General features: G+C 49.2%; 1 protein-coding gene across 9 annotated transcripts in view; it reads left to right on the forward strand.

Moving 5' to 3' along the window:
- Positions 1 to 19885, forward strand: part of Plekha6 (pleckstrin homology domain containing A6) — a 180927-nt gene that overhangs the window by 113510 nt on the left and 47532 nt on the right. For all 9 annotated transcript variants that reach the window (XM_045159087.1, XM_045159094.1, XM_045159099.1 and 6 more), the window contains 2 exons: positions 15485 to 15565; positions 16968 to 17082. In XM_045159087.1, the coding sequence (XP_045015022.1) occupies positions 15485 to 15565; positions 16968 to 17082 (196 nt within the window). The remainder of the gene's footprint in view (positions 1 to 15484; positions 15566 to 16967; positions 17083 to 19885) is intronic.

A 19885-nucleotide genomic window follows, 5' to 3' on the forward strand; every position in this document is an offset into this window, starting at 1 on the left:
TTTTTGGAGATAGGGTCTCATTCTAGCTCAGGCTGACCTGGAATTCACTCTGTAGTCTCAGGCTGGCCTGAAACTCATGCGATCCTCCTACCTCTGCCTCCCAAGTGCTGGGATTAAAGGCGTGCACCACTACACCTGGTTCAAATTTATTTTTATTAGATTTAGATTTTAGAATATAACAGTAGAGGTTTTATTTTTTGAGACAGGATATCTAGCTTAGGTTGGACTTGAACTCCCTATGTAGATGAGAATGAATTTGAACTCCTACCACATGGACTTATTGCATGCCAAGAATAGAATCCAGGGCCATATGCATGCTAGACAAGCACTCTTAACAATTGAACTACATTCCCAGCCTTCGTTTTTTTTTTTTTTTAATTTTTTATTTATTTATTTGAGAGCGACAGACACAGAGAGAAAGACAGATAGAGGGAGAGAGAGAGAATGGGCGCGTCAGGGCTTCCAGCCTCTGCAAACGAACTCCAGACGCATGCGCCCCCTTGTGCATCTGGCTAACGTGGGACCTGGGGAACCGAGCCTCGAACCGGGGTCCTTAGGCTTCACAGGCAAGCGCTTAACCGCTAAGCCATCTCTCCAGCCCTCGTTTGTTTTTTAATATTTTATTTTTCTTTATTTATTTGAAAGAGAGAGAGAAATAGGCACTGGGAGTGGAGAATGTGTGTGCCAGGACCTCCAGCCACTGCTAACAAACACCAAATGCATGCATCCCCTTGTGCATCTGGCTTACGTGGGTACTGGGGAATCAAACCTGGGTCCTTTGGCTTTGTAGGCAAGCACCTTAACCGCCAAGCCATTTCTCCAGCCCCTTCATTTTTTTCAAGTTTTTTTTTTTTTTTCTTCAAGGTAGGATCTCACCCTAGCCCACGCTGACCTGGAATTCACTCTGTATTCTCAGGGTGGCCTCAAACTCACGGCGATCCTCCTACCTCTATCTCCCAAGTGCTGGGATTAAAGGCGTGCACCACCATGCCCGGCTTAAGTTTTTTTTTTCTTAATTTAATTTTATTTATTTGACACACACAGAGAGAAACAGGCAAATAGAGAGAGAGACAGAGAGAGAGAATGGGCGCGCCAGGGCCTTCAGCTGCTGTAAATTCCAGAGGCATGTACCACTTTGTGTAGCTGGCTTACGTGGGTCTTGGGGAATTGAACCTGGGCCTTTGGTTTCTCAAGCAAGTGCCTTAACTGCTAAGCCATCTCTCTAGCCCCCCTTCATTTGGTTTTTAATTAAAAAATTATTTGTGGGCTGGAGGGATGGCTCAGCAATTAAAGACAATTGCTTAAGGCTGGAGAAATGGCTTAGTGGTTTAAGGCGTTTGCCTGCAAAGCCAAAGGATCCTGGTTCAATTCTCCAGGCCCCATGTAAGCCAGATGTACAAGGGAGTACACGCATCTGGAGTTTGTTTGCAGTGGCTGGAGGCTCTGGCATACCCATTCTGTCTCTCTCCCTTTCTTTGCCTCTTTCTCTCTCTCAAATAAATAAAATATATATTTTTTAAAAAGATAAGCTGGAGGGATGGCTTAGCGGTTAAAGAATTTGCCTGCAAAGTCAAAGGTCTGAGGTTTGATTCCCCAGGACCCACATTAGCCAGATGCACAAGGGGCACACATATCTGGAGTTTGTTTGCAGTGGCTGGAGGCCCTGACACACCCGTTCTCTCTCTGTCACTATCTCTCTCTGTGTCTCTCTGTCTCTCTCCCTCTCTCTCTGTCAAATAAATAGATAAAAGTATTTTTAAAATTCTTTTTCAAAAAGAGAATATAAAGAAAAGGCAATTGCTTGCAAAGCCTGACTGTCCATGTTCAATTCCCCAGTAACCACGTAAATCCAGATACCCAAAGTGGTGCATGTGTCTGGAGTTTGCTTGCAGTGGCAGGAGGCCCTCGGGTGCCCATTCTCAATTACTCTCCTCTCTCTCTGCCTTTCTGTTTGTGAATTAAATAAATTTTAAAAATTGTAAAATTTGGAATGGAGAGATGGCTTAGTGATCAAGCGCTTGCCTGTGAAGCCCAAGGACTCCAGTTCGAGGCTCTATTCCACAGGACTCATGTTAGCCAGATGCACAAGGGGGCTCACAAGTCCAGAGTTCATTTGCAGTGGCTGGAAGCCCTGGCGCGCCCATTCTCTCTCTCCCTTTCTCTCTCTCTCTCTCTCTGCCTCTTTCTCTCTTTGTCTGTTGCTCTCAAATAAATAAATAAAATGAAATAAAGTAAATTTTTTAAAAATTGTAAAATTTGAGTGTGTGTGTGTGTGTGTGTGTGTGAGTGTCTGCACATGAGCATGCCAGAGCCTCTTGCTGTTGTAAACAAATGTCTGGTTGGCTGGGCGTGATGGCTCACGCCTTTAATCCCAGAATTTAGGAGGCAGAGGTAGGAGGATCATTTTGAGTTTGAGGCCACCCTGAGACTACATAGTGAATTCCAGATCAGCCTGGGCTAGAGGAAGACCCTACCTCAAATACAAAAAAAAAAAAGTCTGTCTGACTTTATGTGGGTGGCTGGGGAATTGAATCTGGGCTGACAGGCTTTGCAAGCAAGCGACTTAACTCCCCATTTCCCAGCTCCCTGTTGTGTTTTTGTTTTTGTTTTTTTCTTTGAGGTAGGGTCTCACTCTAGCCCAGGCTGACCTGGAATTCACTATGTAGTCTCAGGGTGGCCTTGAACTCATGCCGATCCTCCTACCTCTGCCTCCCGACCAGGTGTATGTGCCACCATGCCTGGCTTTCTGGCTTTTTTTTTTTTTTGAGACATGTTTTCAGGTAGCCCAAACTGGCCTGGTCTCTCACTACATGGCCCAGGCTGGCTTTAAGTTCCTGATCCTCCTGGCTCCACCTCCCAAATGCAAAGATTATAGGTGCACATCATCTTATTGACCTAGATTTTTAATTTTTCTTTTCTTGGGGGGCAGTGGTTTTGATGTGGGGTCTTGCTCTTACCCAGGCTGATCTGGAATTCAGTATATAATCTCAGTCTAGCTTGAACTCTCAGCACTCCTCCTACCTTGGCCTCCCAAGTGCTGGGATTAAAGATGTGCACCACCATTCCTGGAAAATTTTAATTTTTCTGATGTATGCATGTGTGTGGTGTGTGTGTGTGCATATGTGAAGGCATCTCTGAATGCATGTGTATGCATGTACATGTAGAGGCAGAGGTCATGTCAGGTGTCTTCTTCAGTTGCTCTCCACATTATTTATTGAGGCCGAGTCTCACTGAACCTGGAACTCCCTGATTTGGCAATCTAGCTAGCCGGCCTGCCTTGGGAATCCACCTGTCTTCACCTCCCCAACACTGGGATTACAGGTGTCTGGCACCATGCTTGGCATTTACTTGGGTTCTCAAGACCCAAATGTGGTTCCTCATGCTTGCATACCAAGTACTTTACCAACTAAGCCATCTCCCAGCCTTTGATTTCTTAAAATTTTTAAATTTTTTTTTGAGAGAGAGAATTGGCCCACCAGGGCCTCAGCCACTGAAATCAAACTCTAGACGCTTGCACCACCTAGTGGTCATGTACGGCCTTGTGCTTGCCACACCTTTGTACACCTGGCTGATGTGGGATCTGGAGAGTTGAATATGGGTCCTTAGGCTTTGCAGACAAGCACCTTAACCTCATAGCCATCTCTCCAGCTCCCAGCCATTGATTTTTAATTTTTAACTTTTTGTTGTTGGTGGTGGCAATTTTTTCAGCTTATTGGTGCAGATTAGGACTGCTTCTTTTTTTAAAAAAAATATTTCTTTCTTTCTTATTTATTTCAGAGTGGGAGAAAGAGAGAAAGAGGGAGAATGAGCGTGCCAGGGCTCTAGCCACTGCAAGCAAACTCCAGACACATGCACTACCTTGTGCATCTGGCTTTACATGGGAATCGGGTCCTAAGGCTTTGCAGGCAAGCACCTTAGCTACTGAGCCATCTCTTCAGCCCCAGAACTGTTTCTTAAGCACATGTTAGTTGCTGGAAGGATGAACTGGTTTGGAGCTAGTGTCTAGTAGAACCCAAAACTATTACAATGGGAAAGTGCCTTAGAGGGCTTCTCACTGTGCACTGTCCCATAGACTGTTTTGCAATGATGGACTGGTTCAGGACCGTTCTGCCCAAAGTGGTAGCCGCTATGACTACTGAGCCTCAATGGAATGCAGCTAGTATGACTGAAATTTTAGTGTTTACATTTTTTAAATTTATTTTTATGTGTGTATGTATAGATATATGGGTGCATGTATACCATGGCACACGTGTGGAGGTCAGAGGACAACCTTGGGGTATTTCTCCTCTCCTTCCACCTTCTTTCTGTCTTTCTTTTAAAAATCTTTTCTTTATTTATTTGAGAGAGAGAATGAGCACTCCAGGGCCTCCAGCCACGGCACACAAACTCAAGACGCATGTGCTGCCTTGTACATCTGGGTGTACATGGGTACTGGGGAATCGAGCCTTGGTCCTTTGGCTTTGGCTTTGCAGACAAGCCCCTTAACCATTAAGCCAGCCCTTTTCTTTCTTTGTCAGTTTTTCGAGATAGGATTTCACTCCAGCCCAGGCTGACCTGGAATTCATTATGTAGTGTCGGGGTGGCCTCCAATTTATGGTGATCTTCCTATCACTGCCTCCCGAATGCTGGGATTAAAGGCATGCACCACCACGCCTGGCTTCTTTCTTTTTTCTTTTCCTTTCTTTCCTTCTTTACTTATTTAATTAATTTATTTTGAGGCAAGTCCAACAGACTGGCCTTCTTTTTTTTTTTTTTTTTTTTTAATGAGGGAGAAAGAGAGAGAGAGAGAATTGGCCTGCCAGGGCCTCCAGCCACTGTAGCCGAACTCCAGATGCCTGTGCCACCTTGTGCACATGTGCGACCGTGCGCACTTGTCACTTTGTGTGTCTGGCTTACATGAGAACTGGAGAGTGGAACATAGGTCCTTAGCCATCTCTCCAGTCCCCCTTTCTTTCTTTTAAAAAACATTTTTAAATGTGTGTGTGGGGGGAGTGGGTGATATGTATATGTGTTTGCCATGGTATACTTGTGGAGGTCAGAATGTTTGTCTTCCCCTCCGACCTATGTTTTTTTTAATTGAAAACTTTATTTATTTATTTTTTTTAATTTTTTATTTATTTATTTGAGAGCAACAGACACAGAGAGAAAGACAGATAGAGGGAGAGAGAGAGAATGGGCGCGCCAGGGCTTCCAGCCTCTGCAAACGAACTCCAGACGCGTGCGCCCCCTTGTGCATCTGGCTAACGTGGGACCTGGGGAACCGAGCCTCGAACTGGGGTCCTTAGGCTTCACAGGCAAGCGCTTAACCGCTAAGCCATCTCTCCAGCCCTTTAATTGAAAACTTTAATATATGAACATACAGCAATTTGTGTTCCCATTTCTTTCTCTCTCTTTTTTTTTGTTTTGTTTTGTTTTGTTTTTGAGGTAGAGGAAGCTTAATATTATTCTTTTTTTTTTTTCTCGAGGTAGGGTCTCACTCTGGTCCAGGCTGACCTAGAATTCACTATGTAGTCTCAGGATGGCCTTGAACTCATGGTGATCTTCCTACCTCTGCCTCCTGAGTGCTGGGATTAAAGGTGTGCACCACCATGCCAGGCTCACTTTCTATTTATTAAATTTAATTTATTTATTTGCAAGTAGAGAAGAGAGACAGAGAGAATATGTGCACCAGGTCCTCTAGCTACTGAAAATGAACTCCAGATGTATGCTCCACTTTGTGCATCTGGCTTTACATGTGTACTGGGGAATTGAACCTGGGTTGTTAGGATTTGCAGGCAAGCACCTTAACTGCTGAGCCATCTTTCCAACCTCTGTTGTGTTCCCATTTCTTTATCCGTTTTTGTCTCTCTCTCCTGTCCCCCCACCCTCTGTGGAACCTCCTCTTTCAAGGTTTTGCTCTTCTTCTGTTTCTGTTTGTTTGTTTTTTTATTTTGTTTTGTTTTGTTTTTCAAGGTCTCACTAGCTCAGGTTGACCTGGAATTCACTGTGTAGTCTCAGGGTGGCCTTGAACTCATGGTGATCCTCCTACCTCTGCCTCCGGAGTGCTGGGATTAAAGGCATGCGCCACCACACCCAGCTCTGTTTCTTTGTTTTTTGAGGTAAGGTTTCACTCTAACCCAGGCTGACTTGCAATTCACTCTGCAGTCTTAGGCTGACCTCCCACCTCTGCCTCCTGAGTGCTGGGATTAAAGGCGTATGCCCACCACACCTGACTATTCCTCTGTTTTGCTGTCTCATTCCTTTTGTTCTCCTCTGTCAAAATGTTGATGAGGGGCTGGAGAGATTGGATGCACAAGTTAGTACATGCATGTGTATGGAGTTTGTTTATAGTGGCTAGAGGCCCTGACACACCCATTCTGCCTCTCTCTCATAAATAAATAAAATATGCTTTAGAATGTTGATGGGCTCAGAGCTGTGCTGATCATGTGGGGCTATTGGTACCCACCGTGAGGTCAGGAATACAGCTACCTTCTTTTTGAGACACAGTCACTTTCTTTTTGCCGCTGCATGTACGCTTGTCTAGCTGGCCTGTGGGCATCAGAATTCTCCTGACTCCACTGTAGGTAGGTTGGAATACAGGCACCACTTCGCATCCAGCGTTATGTGGGCATTGAGGAGGGTTGGCACACCTGCCAGCAAGTGCCTTTAACTGATGAGCCATTTCCCAGGCACCTAAATTTGAATTAAAATTTGAATATGACTAATGGCTGTCAGATTGGATGGTATTGCTTATTTTATCATCACAGCAGCCATTTACTGAGCAACTCTAATGTGCCAGACATGGTCCTCAGGTGATTGGAAGGAAATACGAGCTCTTATTTAATCCTCCCAGCAGCACTGGTGTTATTCCATGTTACGGACTGGGCAAATGAAGCTCAAAGGCAGAATGAGGTAGTCACTGAGACTCCTGAGTGAGGCCACTGGCTCCATCCTTTTCCTTAAGGAGAACTTGCACACTGTTGAGTGTGTGACAGCTTCCTTCATACCTTCTCCAAGTCCTTTTCCTTGTCTAAGTACATGTGGGGGGTGTTTATGAAGGGTTGGTCAGCCCATAGGGTTGGGGCATACTGGTCTTCCTGAACATGTATTCTGGCTGTCTCCATGAGCAACCTTTGTCCCAAGTTCTCTTTGGAGCGTCCTCACATCAGTGAGTCGGGGAGATAGATGGCAAGCCTTCTAGAAGCTCTAGACTGCTCACTCCCTGCAGAAAGAGGCATTAAGAGCTTCCCACAACCTGTCTGTGTCCCAGCTCACCCAGCCACTCCTAGTTTCAGACAGAAGACCCACTGAGGCCTCCCGGGGGCTGCACAGACAAGAGCTCCCTGGCAGGTGAGGGGCAACAGTGAATTACAGCTTTGTGTTTGGCACCCCATCCCCACTCATGTACCCCCAAGTGGAAGTCTCTTCCCTCCAGGAACAGCTGTCTAGGCTTCTGCTTGCTGGTTCTACGTGATGCATGGCTGCCCTCTTCCCCAGACAAAGCCTCAGCTTTGCGATTCTGATCAGAGTCATCTGGATAACGGAGGGGGTCCAAGGCTGATGGAAGTCACCCATTGATGTGGAGCTCTTAAGAGAGGAGTTTGAGACTAGTCAGCACCCTAGCCAGAACAGCGCTGGTCCCTGCTCCCACTATCACTCTGTTCCACAGCTGTTGGCTTCTTTGGGGTGGTAGGGGGTTGGTACTCAGTCCTAAAGAAGGCCCAGGCTGTGGGCAGTCAGTAGGTGGCTGCTCTAATTTACCCCTGCGCAGAGGCACCTGTCAGTCTGACGATAGCTACAGGAAGGCCCGCCCCGCATCACACATAGTCTCCAGACCTTCCCCTGGCAGGTGTTAGTGGTGAACGAGTTTGTGGCTTCCGTTGTGTTCCTGGAGCCTTGGGAAGCCAGAGTTCTTCCCTGTCACTTTCCAGGACACGAGGAACACAAGATTGGTTAACAGCAGGGCCTGGGAAGGTAGAAGAGGCAGGTACTTTGTGTCACTGTGGTCAGGGCAATAAACCATAGTCTTCTGCCTCTGCTCTGGGCTGCATTTGCCTCCTTCCCAGTGTCAAGAGCACAGAATGTGGGCAGTTTTAATTTTCTTCATCCCTCACCGCTGTTTTTCCCTCTGCTGTCTAGTCTAGGGGGGAGTTTGTGTTGTCTATTGGGCAGGCCATCATTTAGTACTATTGCTTTAATGTGATAAAGTGAGGAAACACTGTTATCCAACAGCTTGATCACCTCAAAATCCTGGATGGGAAAAAGGAGGCGTGAGTTGCTTTGGGGGGTATAGAAGCAGCCCAGCTGGTTGCTGTCCAGACACTCACTGCAAAATGCCTTCCCATGGGGTGGGGGATTGGGGGGGTAGGGTTACTGCTCCATCGGCAGCCAGCACCCGATCTGCTGAGTCAGGAATTAAAAGATGGTTTGGGGACCTTTAGTAGACCTGGAAGCAGAGACACATAGCTGCCCTCTGCCTCTGAAGGGCAGGGTCCTGGGAGTCAACCCAGAGCTCGAGAAGGAAGTGTCATTAACTGCTGCTCTGCTCTGCTCCCCCTGGGGATCTTGCTGCCTGTGGGGAGAAAGCACCCTGGAGGTGGGAAGGGGGAGAAGGGGAGGGAAGGAGTGAGAAGTTGGGGGGAGTAGAGCCTGGTTTCCCCCTGCCTGTGTCCAGCTTGGTCCCTCAGGAAGGCAGAAGGAAGGAAAGTGGGGTGCTGGGGCTCCAGGCAGTTCCTGTTCCTCTCCTTTCCTCTCTTTGTACCCTTAGTAGCAACAAAGCAAGAGCGCAGTACAGCACAGCAGAAACCCCGCGCTGAGCCAGGTGGAGGGGACATGTCCCATTCTACATATGGTGGCTCCGGGTCTGACAGCCACAGTTCTCACCAGCTGGACAGAATGTTGATATTCGTGGTTCTCAAGTAGTCACCGTCAGGTTACTGCAGGGACAGTGCTCCATCACTTACCAGCCAGAAAGGACACTGGCCCGGACTTCCAGCAGGCTCTATGTCCAGACTTAATACTCTCTGTGATGCAGACATGGCCATACCCTGGCTAGAGAGGCAGTTGGGACGCTGGAGAGGTGTTGCAGGACAGCTCTTCGCCTACCCACAGGGAGGAGTTGAAGTGTTGGATGAGCCAGCTAGCGGCCATGCTGAGAGACGAGAGGACAGCTGAATGAGCTGGAAGGGAGCACAGCGATGGCCCTGGAGCCAGCGCTCCCTCCCATGCCCACTGCGCCGCTAAGCCAGCTCTTTCCCTGGGGGAGATAGGGGCTGGGCTCAGTGTGTATGCCTGAGCAGAACTGAGCAGGAAGGGGGCAGTGGGTCCTATCTTCTGGACATTCACCGTAGGGGCCTAGCGTGCTTGGGTATTCCAACTTTCTTGTGAGGACCACGCTATTCTGCCCATTTTGGAAAAAGCCTTAGCATTCACGGCAAGGGCGGGGCAAGGGCAGGGAAGAATGATGGCAAGTACCACCGAGTAAGAGCTGCTGGCAGTTGGTCCTAGCATCTTGGAAGTGGTATTTTGCTCTGCAGGTGGCATCAGGAGGAGAGGCAGTGCTGTGGAGTGGGGCTCTTTCCACCTGTAGACCCCTAGAGGTGTAGCTAGGACCCTGCTCCCCTTGGCATCTTCTTGATGGAGTAGCAGGAGGTAGAATGGGGGTGCTGTGGTGGGGAGCGGTTGGCTAGGAAAGTGGTTTTTTTTTTTATTTCCTCCCAGAATGATGGAGGAACTTCAGGAATCTGAGAGGGCTGGAAATGTAAACCAAGCTGATTTTTAATTGGGATTGAGTGCCAGGGCAGATAAGGCTCCTCCACAATTATAATGAGCCCTAGAGAAGGAAGCAGAGGGGGAGAAAAGCAACCCAGCTTCCCTCCTCCACTGCAGAAGCCCTCGCTTCCAACAGTTCTGGCCAAGGGAAGGAAGGAAGTGGGAGGTCTGGACCCCCAGACAGTCTCCTGCCCCCTCAGCTTGCTGACCTCCCCACCTAATGAGCTGCACGTCCTCGACATGGGACGCTGAGCCAAGGCTAATTCTGTGGAGACATGGACATGGAAGCACTCGATGCAAGGAAGATGACCGAGTGGCCCAAAGAGGAGGAGTGGAGTGTATTCCCTAGGTATTCAGTATTTATCACACAGTGGGGGTGCTGGGCAGCCATTCTGGGGGGCAGCGTGCACATGCATCCGCATGTGTGAGCACGCATGCCTGCCAAGGGCGGTGACGAAACCACGTGGTTTCAGGTACCGCTGCATGGATGCTGAGCGTGTCTTGAACCACTCAAGAGCCCTAGCAAGGTAGAGAGAGAGACCAGAGGCTGGAGAGTGGAGATCTGCCTCATCCGGGGAATGTGTGATCTCTGTACTTGTGAATGCAGACCCTGGCCCCAACCCCTGCCTCATTCTCAAATCCGTTTTTCACTTCTTCGCTTTTGTTTTCTTTCTTTTTTTGGTTTTCGAGGTAGGGTCTTACTGTACCCCAGGCCTGACCTGGAATGCACTATGTAGTCTCAGGGTGGCCTCAAACTCACAGCCATCCTCCTACCTCTGCCTCCTGAGTGCTGGGATTAAAGGTGTGCGCCACCACGCTCAACTCATTTCCTAATTCTTGCACTTGGCATATTTTTTTTTGAATTGTTTTCAAGTAGAATGATCACAGCCATTATGTCTTGTACAGAATTAGAGGTACTTTCTCCTTTGCAGCTGAGGAAAACTAAGGGCCAAAGAATTGAAACCACATCTGGCAGTAGAGGACGATCCTTCCCAAATCTCTTCACATTAAAGTGCTTCTGTTGTAGCTACCTTGCAGTTCTAGTAACTGGGTGACTCTGGAATTTGGGGGGGTGTTCCTGCCTCCACCATTAAGTTTTGTGTTTTTTTTTTAAGGTAGGTTCTCATTCTGGTCCATGCTGACCTGGAATTCACTATGTAGTCTCAGGGTGGCCTTGAACTCACGGCAATCCTCCTGCTTCTGCCTCCCGACTGCTGGGATTAAAGGCGTGCGCCACCACACCCGGCTACCACTAAGTCTTTATTGCCTGTGTTGTTTCCTTTTCTTGAGTGGAATTTGGGAGGTCCACTTGAGTCCATATTCATAACACTAGCCATGGAAGCTTTCTGACATCCCTAAAGGAAAGAAGAGAAAGAAAACTGTTTCTTTGCCTCCTTTTAAAATGTTCTATGCATGGTTCTTTCTTGCTATCTGACCTAAAATGAAATCTGTCATTCTGAACAGTGTGGTGGTGACAGAAAAGTGTACCAGCCAGCTATTCTGTGTGCTGACTTGTCTGCAGGGATTTCTGGACTCTCAGAGAGTAGGGACATCATTGTGCCTTCCTTCATTCCCTCTCCCAGGCACTACCTTCTGGGTACGAGACATAATTGAACTTGCAACTTGAGCAAAGGCTGTGGGAGGCCCCTGAGCTCAGCTTGAAGAGAAAGGGGATATTTTTGATTCCTTGAGGAAGAAACCTCATTTTCCCATTACACCCCCCTCCTGTGCTTAATTTTCTTCTTCTCCTAATGAAGATGGATCCAAGCCAATCTGCATGTTCAGGGGGATAGTTAGGGAAGCTGAGTGAGGGGGCGACTGGGCAGAAACAGATCCTCTTGAGGAGAGGAAGTAATTAATTGTAAGGGAGAGCTAAGCTAGGGAAGCCCTTGGTAATAGAATGTCAAACTCTAAATGCAGGTGGCTAAAAATTACAGCAGAGCATGAGGAGTTTCTTTTATTTCTTCATTTGGGCAGCCAGCAAGTCCTTTTTGTGCACCTACTATGTACAGACAAGGCCCTCAAGCAGGTGCCAGGAAAGAGACTAGCTCAAGTAACTGGATCAGAGACAGATGCCCCCCAGATCCAAGGCTTCCTGTCCGCAGGATAAATCATTTACCAAAGCGCCACTCCGTGTTTGAATATATTGATCTTTTAGACTTAGGGCTAGCTGTTTAAATATCAACAGCTGTGACCCCAGTGGTACCTGCCCAGCTTGTCTGTTCATGGGTTAAACAATAATGTCATCCATTTGTTTTTCCATTCGCTGATTGCATTGTTCCCCAACCACATTCTGTCTTTAATCCAAAAAAATTAGATTAGCCCCACCCTTTCAGGGTCTGTTGTGATATCACAGAATTGCCAGAGCAGCTGACTAGGTCGTCAACAGAATGCCTGGGGCTGCTAAAAAGAGCCACACTGGTCAGAAAGGGATCTACCACGTGAGGACAAAGTGGAAGCGTTTGGCAAGCCACAGGAGTCCCACTTGAGATCAGAAAGAACATCATTTTGGCAGTGGAAGGTGACGGTGGGCCTGGGATCTCTTTTGCCGGCACCCTTAACAAACCCACAAGGCACTTAATGAGCTTAAGAGGACGAGTTTGCAAATGGGATGAAGAGGTGACCTTCAGAAGGCCTGCCAGCTCAAAGATCCTAAGACCGGAGGGCACGAGGAAAGGAGAGATTTGACCAGCCTTGCTTGGCCTGTGAAGAATTCAGGGAGTTAACCACGATGCAAAAACTTCCTTGCTCCCAAGCAGAGCTGACAATCACCGACTGGCATTTATCATCTCGTATCTGGGAAGATTTGCAGCAATAGATACACAGGGACCCCCGCCCCCCCCCCCCCCCCCCCCAGTCATTGCTTGCTTCCTCATCAGCCTCGGAAGGAAGACTCCTTTCGTTTTGTCTGAGCAAAGCAGCTTGATCTTTGCTAGCAGCTGGGGCTCCACGACATCCCCGCCCATCCCAATCAGGCTGCAGGACGTCCAGCTGGACCAACACATACCCAGGGCCAGTGAGCCTTACTGGGTCTGAAGGGAGCCAGCCTGTGAAGCAGACACCAGAGACACTTCATGCATCATGCTCCTGTCCAGATGGAGGAAGGCTGGGCAGGCTGCGAAAAGAGAAAGGCTTCGTCTTTGCAGTTTCCCAACAGCTCCACCAGCAGCATCAGCAATAGCAGTGAACGAGCCTGGAACTTTCTTTAACCTTTGTGCCCACAGGCTTGGAAGGGTCTCTGGGATGTAAGCTGGTTTGCAGCCCCAGACAGAGCCTGTGCCTGGGTTGGGAGCTGGAGAGGCAGGAGCACGGTTTCCCCGCAGGTCAGGCTGGCATGAGTTTCTGCCGTGCAGATGGGAATGCAGCCCGTGCTCCTCCGCCCGCCCAGCCGCTCCGTGTCCTTAGCTCAGTGAGGTCGGACTACCTGGAAGCCGCACACCTGCTCTATGTATGCCTTTCCCCATTTCTGCATCTCCTCCTTGGGACCCCAAAGTGGGGGAATGAATGCCCTTCCCTTCCTGGTTATTCTGCCTCCAGTCCTCTGACTGTAGCTTTATGGCTAAATTCTAGCAAGCCACAGGCCTCCTAGGGCACCTGGGCGTCCCCTCCCACATCCAGACAGAGCCCTCTCACTGTTCTCCAGTGCCAGAGCCAGGGAGAGGGGGCAACCCGCAGAGCCGCCTGTCGTTCGCCCTGCCTCTGTGCCCCAGCACTAGGAGTTGGAGCTCAGGACTTACTTCTCAGAGGAATGGTGGCCGCAGGGTGGCTGGTGGCTCCTCTGAGGCTGCTGAGCTGGGGACTTAGCTGCCAAAAAGATGTTGAAGTTTCGAGCTGATCGACGGGTCAGGTAGGGATTTCCTGCGCAGAGGGCGAGCCTGGCGAGGTCGGCACAGGCTGAGGGGCGCTGGGTCCTGTGTGGATCTGGGGGCTTGGCTGGGAGGGGGGCTGCCGGAGGTGACCCAGGAGGAGTGTAGTTAGGTCAGCGGCTGCTGCATTGCAGTGCCTGTGAAGGGGAAGCTATTTTGAAATTGGTAGCGGTGGATAGAGAGAGCACGTCATTTGTAGGGGTTGCCGGGTAGGAGGTTCGGGGCAGGGAGAGATGTGTCACGTCCTGGAAGCAGACTGCGTGCTTCTGCGAGCGTCTGTCTGAACTACTGCCTGCAGGATGCTCCCGGCACTTACAACTAGCAACACACAGCTCAAGGGGCCTGGGGGTGGTGTGGCTGGCTGGGGATGGGTGGGGTGGGGGCAGGGCATAGGCATCTCGTGCCATGGAGCAAAAACAGAGAACTTGGCTCTTGAAGGACCTTCATTGTCTCAGACTGCTGCTCCCTGCCCTATAGGGAAGCGGATCTGGGGACAAGGGTAATGAGGCAGGTAGCTTTCCCTGTGATTAAGCTGAAGGACAAGGGAGGGAAGAGGGACTATAGTTCAACTGGGGAGAGGATTACAAATGTGCTGAGCTTAAACCCAGGCCCAGTGGACACTGGTCAGGTTTTGGGTCCAGCCAGGCAGCAAGACCCAGCTCTCCACAGTGGTAGAGGCCAATGCATGCTGTGTCTCCTGCATGCCTTTGGCTTTGATCTGAACAGCTTTGGCCTGGACACAGGGGGTGGAAAATCTTTTGATATTATCTTTAGCTTCAACAGACATCCCGAGGGCTGGGGTGTATCTTGGGCTATTGGAAGAGGTGGAAGGGACCAAGCTGAGACCTGGCACCGGCTGGCCTACATCAGGTCAGGCCAAGGGCTGGCTCTTTGCTGTGAGTGTGAGCTCTCCAAGTATGTCTCAAGAGATGTGGGGAGAGGGCACCTTTCAGCTCATCCGGCCTCCGTGGGCGCGTCACTGACTGTCCACTACCACATTCTCACCAGGTGGTCCCCACTTCCTGAAGCCATCGCTGGTGGCTGCAATTTGTAGCTCAGACATGCTGCCCAGCCCCACTGGAAGCCGGGGTTCTGCTGCCTTTCGAACCACATGTCCCCCGAGAGCCCACTGGGGAGCCAGCCTGACATTTCGGCAGCCCCGGGAGCCCACTCCTGCTGCTCCCCATCTGCCTCACACACACCTTGCCCCTAGGTCCTGCTTTCACGGCTCTCTGGCAGGCTTCCAGTACAACACCCCACCCTGCTCCCAAGCACAGCAGCCCTTAATTAGATCCGGCTGTTCGGCCAGCGCTGACCTTGGTGCCTGACAGCTCTGAGACACTCAGCAGCCCCTTGACGGAAGACCACGGTCAGAGAGTGTGGCTGAGTCCTAGCCTGAGCTCCAGAATGGAGTTTCTGTTTGATTTAAAGAAAGAGATGGAGCTCAAAGCAGGAGAGGAGTCCAAGGTCACAAGAGAATTCTTTCGACAAATAATGAGTGAGCATTTTCTATGTGGAGCACTGGCAGCCACCGGCTCTAGGAGGGAACATGAAATCACAGCCGGGTCACACTGGTGGCTGGAAAGATGTACTTCACTCGCCCACTCACTCGTAGGGGTAACCACTGAATGACAAGTGTGGCTCGTTAACAGCCTGGGACCTCTCGTACATGGTTAACACTTGTGGAAGGTGACAGGGCTTCATTTCTTCTCCCTACCCCCATCTACTTTGCAGCTTCCTTTACTATAGCTTTGACCTCCTTCTTGTCCCCACTGACCCCCTGGGGACAGAGGCACAAGGGATTCCGTGCTTGCTGTGTCCCTGCCTTTGGAAGCTGATGGCGGTTCTTCCCTCTTCTTCCTCCGCAGCCACAATGAAAGACGGAACACGTTTCGACACCCAGTGACCGGCCAGGTCCCAGAGGAGAACAAAAAGTTTGACTTGAAATCGTAAGTTTTCTTCTTCTGCTTGCTTTCTGTCCCTCGCCATCCCTGTCCTGCTGCCACGTTGCTGGGAGGAGGTGGAGGGAAGGGAGGAGGAGAGATTTGGGGTCCCCACCTCAGCTTTGAGTACTGGAAGGTCCTGGGACCCATCTCTTGAGATGTCATCCATTTTTCCTAGGAGCTGGCAGAGGGCAGTTGGTGCACTCCTAGGCTGAGCAGAGGAACTAAAAGCTAGCTCTCAAGTTGACGTGGCACCTGGGAGCCCCTGGGGAAAGCACAGAGGGGATCTGATGAAACCTGGCCAGCTAGATGCTTGTTCCTGGTTATGGATCCTGGTTCACTGGAGGGACAAGAGGATTCAGAGAGTCATAGACCACTAAGCCATTTTGTCTTCAGCTGAGCAATATATTTAAAAAATTTTTAAATTTATTTGTTTGCAAGCACTGATAGAAAAGAGACAGACAAAGAGAATGGGCATGTCAGAGTCTCTAGCTGCTGCAAAGGAACTCCAGATGCATGCACCACTTTGTGCATCTGGCTTTACCTGGGTACTGGAGAATCAAACCCAGGTTGTTAGGCTTGGCAGGCAAGTGCCTTAACTGATGAGCCATCTCTCCAGCCCTAATTTTTTTTTTTTTAATTTAGTAATAGGAGAGAGAGAGACAGACAGAGAATGAAAGACACAGAGAGAATATGGGTGTGCCAGGGCCTCTGTCACTGAAAACTAACTCCAGATGCATGCACCATTTTGTGCATCACTGGGGAATTGAACCTGGACCATCAGGCTTTGCAATCAAGCACCTTTAACCACTAAGCAATCTCACCAGCCCAAATTTTCTTTTTGCTAATGCTAGGGATAGAACTCAGGGCTTTTAAGTTTGCCACTGTGTCTTTAAAATCAGAAGGAGCCAGGTCTAGTGGTTGGGTACCTATAATCCCAGCTACTCAAGAACAAGAGGAGTTGGTTGGTTTCAAGGCTTGCCTGGGCTATGTAATGAGACACTGTTTCAAAATAACATAAGTTATCCAGACATGGTGGCGCACACCTTTAATCCCAGCACTTGGGAGGTAGAGATAGGAGGATCGCCATGAGCTCAAGGCCACCCTGAGATTGCATAGTGAATTCCAGGTCAGCCTGAGCTAGAGTGAGACCCTGTCTCTAAAAAACAAACAAATAAACAAACAAAAACTCCAAGATACAAAGCAAAACCCATATATGAACAGGGAACAAGTGAATGTCCAATTACCCTAGAAAGCCAAAGAAGCCATTAAGACAACATCTCATTGGCTCCTAGGGGCTGAGATTTTGTACTCGTGCTGGGCAGTGGGTAGCAGGTCGGGGAGGAATGGTGCCATCCATTGCTTCTTGGCTGTGACTAGTTCCTATCTTTTGTCAACTTGAAATCAGATCGGCCTTGGACATGTCCAATAAAACAGGTGGAAAACGCTCTGCTACCACCAACAGTGACGTATTCAACCACAACATGGTGTCAGAAGTCCCTCCAGAGCGGCCCAATATCCGGGTAAGTCTGGCCCTCAAAGCTAGCGATGAAGCAATAATTTTAAAAAAAATATTTAATTAATTCATTTATTTAAGAGAGAGGTCAGACATGGTGTCACATGCCTTCAATCCCAGCACTCAGGAGGCAGAGGTAGGAGGATCACCATGAGTTCAAGGCCACCCTGAGACTACATAGTGAATTCCAGGTCAGCCTGGGCTAGAGCGAGACCCTACCTCAGGGAAAAAAACAAAAAGAGAGAGAGAGAAAGGGCAGAGAGAAATAGAGAGAGAGAAAGAGAAAAAGAGAATGGGCACACCAGAGCCTCTAGGCACTGCAAATGCACCACCTGGTGCATCTGGCTTACATAGGTCCTGGGGAATCAAACCTGGGTCCTTAGGCTTTGCAGGCAAGTGCCTTGACCGGTAAGCCATCTCTTCGGCCCAGTAAATGTTTTTAGTGCATGTTTAGTGAGATCTCAGAACCTCCAGGGAAATCCTGTCCTGTCCAGTGCATTCTTTAGGTTCCAGGGGATAGGAGAGGAATCCAGTGCAGATTGGAAGGAAAGAGGGTTCAGAACAGAACCTTGCAGAAGATCAGCCTCTGGCTGCGAGGTTCAATGCCTCAGCCTGGCTAGCGCTGGGGGCTAGATAACGCACTGGTGGTATGGGGCTCTTCCGCGTGTTGTAGAATGCTGAGAAGCACCCCTAGTCTTTGCCCACCAGATACCAACAGGACCCTCCTCCTCTTGTGACAGCCAGAATTGTCTCTGGACCTTGTCAACTGTCCCCTGAGGGCTAAAATGATACACTTATTGGGGAGTACTCACCTAAGGGGCAGCAAAAGAGGGATGCCACAGGAAGGATGTGGTGATGGGGAGCCAGCATGGAAAGAGAAAGCAGGAGACCAGAGAACAGGGTTGCCAAGAGATCCAGCAAGGTCAGGACTCAACGTATCCTCTAGACTTAGTGACGATGTGGAACTTGGAGGCTCTAATAGAGGTGGTTTGAGAGGCATGATGAGCATAGACAACGGGCCTGAGAGGGGAGAAGGGAATGGGAGAGACGGAGAAACATTGAAGAGATGAAACAGCTAAGGAGCAAGGCATAGACGCAGTGTGTTCCTGCAATGGAGCATTCTCCAAAAATGAAAATGCACTGTGCGTTCTCTCTGTATGTATGAACAAGGGTACGCTACGGAAATATCATTCTGCAAGTGGCAGAAGATAAAAGCTATATCACTTATGTAAAATGTGTAAACATGAAAGCAGGGCTGCATATGTATAGACACGTCTGCAGCACAAGTATGTAACCACGGGTAGGAAGATTGATTTTGGGCCAATGGCTGCCTCTAGGGAAGAGATAGGTGATGGGACTTGGAGGGCCTCAAAGGGAATCTTAGCTTTACTTGTCTGACTAGGGGGGAAAAAACACAAGTGGATGATTGTCATAATATTTACTGAGAACTATTTATTTATTTATAGGCAGGGTCTCAGGGCTGGAGAGATGACTTAGCAGTTAAGGTGTTTGCCTGCAAAGCCCAAGGACCCAAGTTCAATTCCCCAGGACCCACGTAAGCCAAATGTGCAAGGTGGTGCATGCATCTGGAGTTCATTTGTAGTGGCTGGAGGCCCTGGCATGCTCATTCTCTCTCTTAAATAAATAAATAAAAATAAAATATTAGAGGCAGGGTCTCGTCTGGGAGCTCTGAGGGAAGCACAGTCTCACACATCCCAGACTGGCCTTGAACTCACTATGTAGTTGAAGATAACTTTGACTTCTTGACTGCCCCCTGTTTCTACCTCCCAAGTGCTAGGTTTATAGGCATGTGCCACTGCAGCTGGTATTTTATTTGGTATTGGGGACCAAGTCCAGGACTTAATGGAATGGGGGAGTTCATGGTAGACTTCAAAGGACCAGTGGGAAGTTGTTACAAGAAAAGGGAGGATGGCTTCATCCCCACGAGGGAGCACGGTGAGCAGAGGCGGGAGGATGGGGGAGAGTCAGAGGTGGGGCCCGTGTGCTAATTGAGCAGAAAATGGGTCATAGCCCCAGCCAGATCTTCAGACCTGCTCTTCTGTGCTGTGCAGAGAAGTCTCAACTGTCCTAAGTGGTGAGCGCTAGCCAGAAGAAAAAGCAGGAGATTCCCAGTGCTTGGGAGGCAGAGGTAGGAGGATTGCTGTGAGTTCAAGGCCACCCTGAGACTACATAGTGAATTTCGGGTCAGCCTGGGCTAGAGTGAGACCCTACCACAAAAATAAATAAGTAAAAAGCCATGTTAGTACACAGCAGGAAGAAATGAGGACATGCAAGACAACAACAGTGTTGTTTGAGAGGAAAGGATTTGAAGACAAGGAAGAAGATAGGCCTCAGTGGTAGATGGACCTCAGTGGCAGAGTGCTTGCTTAGCATGTGCAAGGCCTTGAGCTCCATACCTGCACCACAAAGGAGGAGGGGGGAAAGGAGGATGGGGAGTATGGATGAACTTCAGTTCAGAAAATAAAAGCCTGGTTGAGGTTTATCAGCCCTTAGAGCAGAAGGGGAGACGAAGGAGCAATCACAGACTAGATGTTGCAAGGTAGAGAGCCAGGTGTAGTGGTGCGTGCCTTTAATCCCAGCACTGGGGAGAACGAGAGTAGTGCGGCAGGGCCAAAGGAAGAGTCTCGAAGGTGGGTGTGGTGGTGCTCACCTTTAATCCCAGCACTCAGGAGGCAGAGGTAGGAGGATAGCTGTGAGTTCAAGGCCAGCCTGAGACTACATAGTGAATTCCAGGTCAGCCGGGCTAGCGTGAGACCCTACCTTGAAAAACCAGAAAAAATATTTTTAAA

Source organism: Jaculus jaculus, chromosome 1 (assembly GCF_020740685.1).
Source record: "Jaculus jaculus isolate mJacJac1 chromosome 1, mJacJac1.mat.Y.cur, whole genome shotgun sequence".
Classification (NCBI taxonomy): Eukaryota; Metazoa; Chordata; class Mammalia; order Rodentia; family Dipodidae; genus Jaculus; species Jaculus jaculus.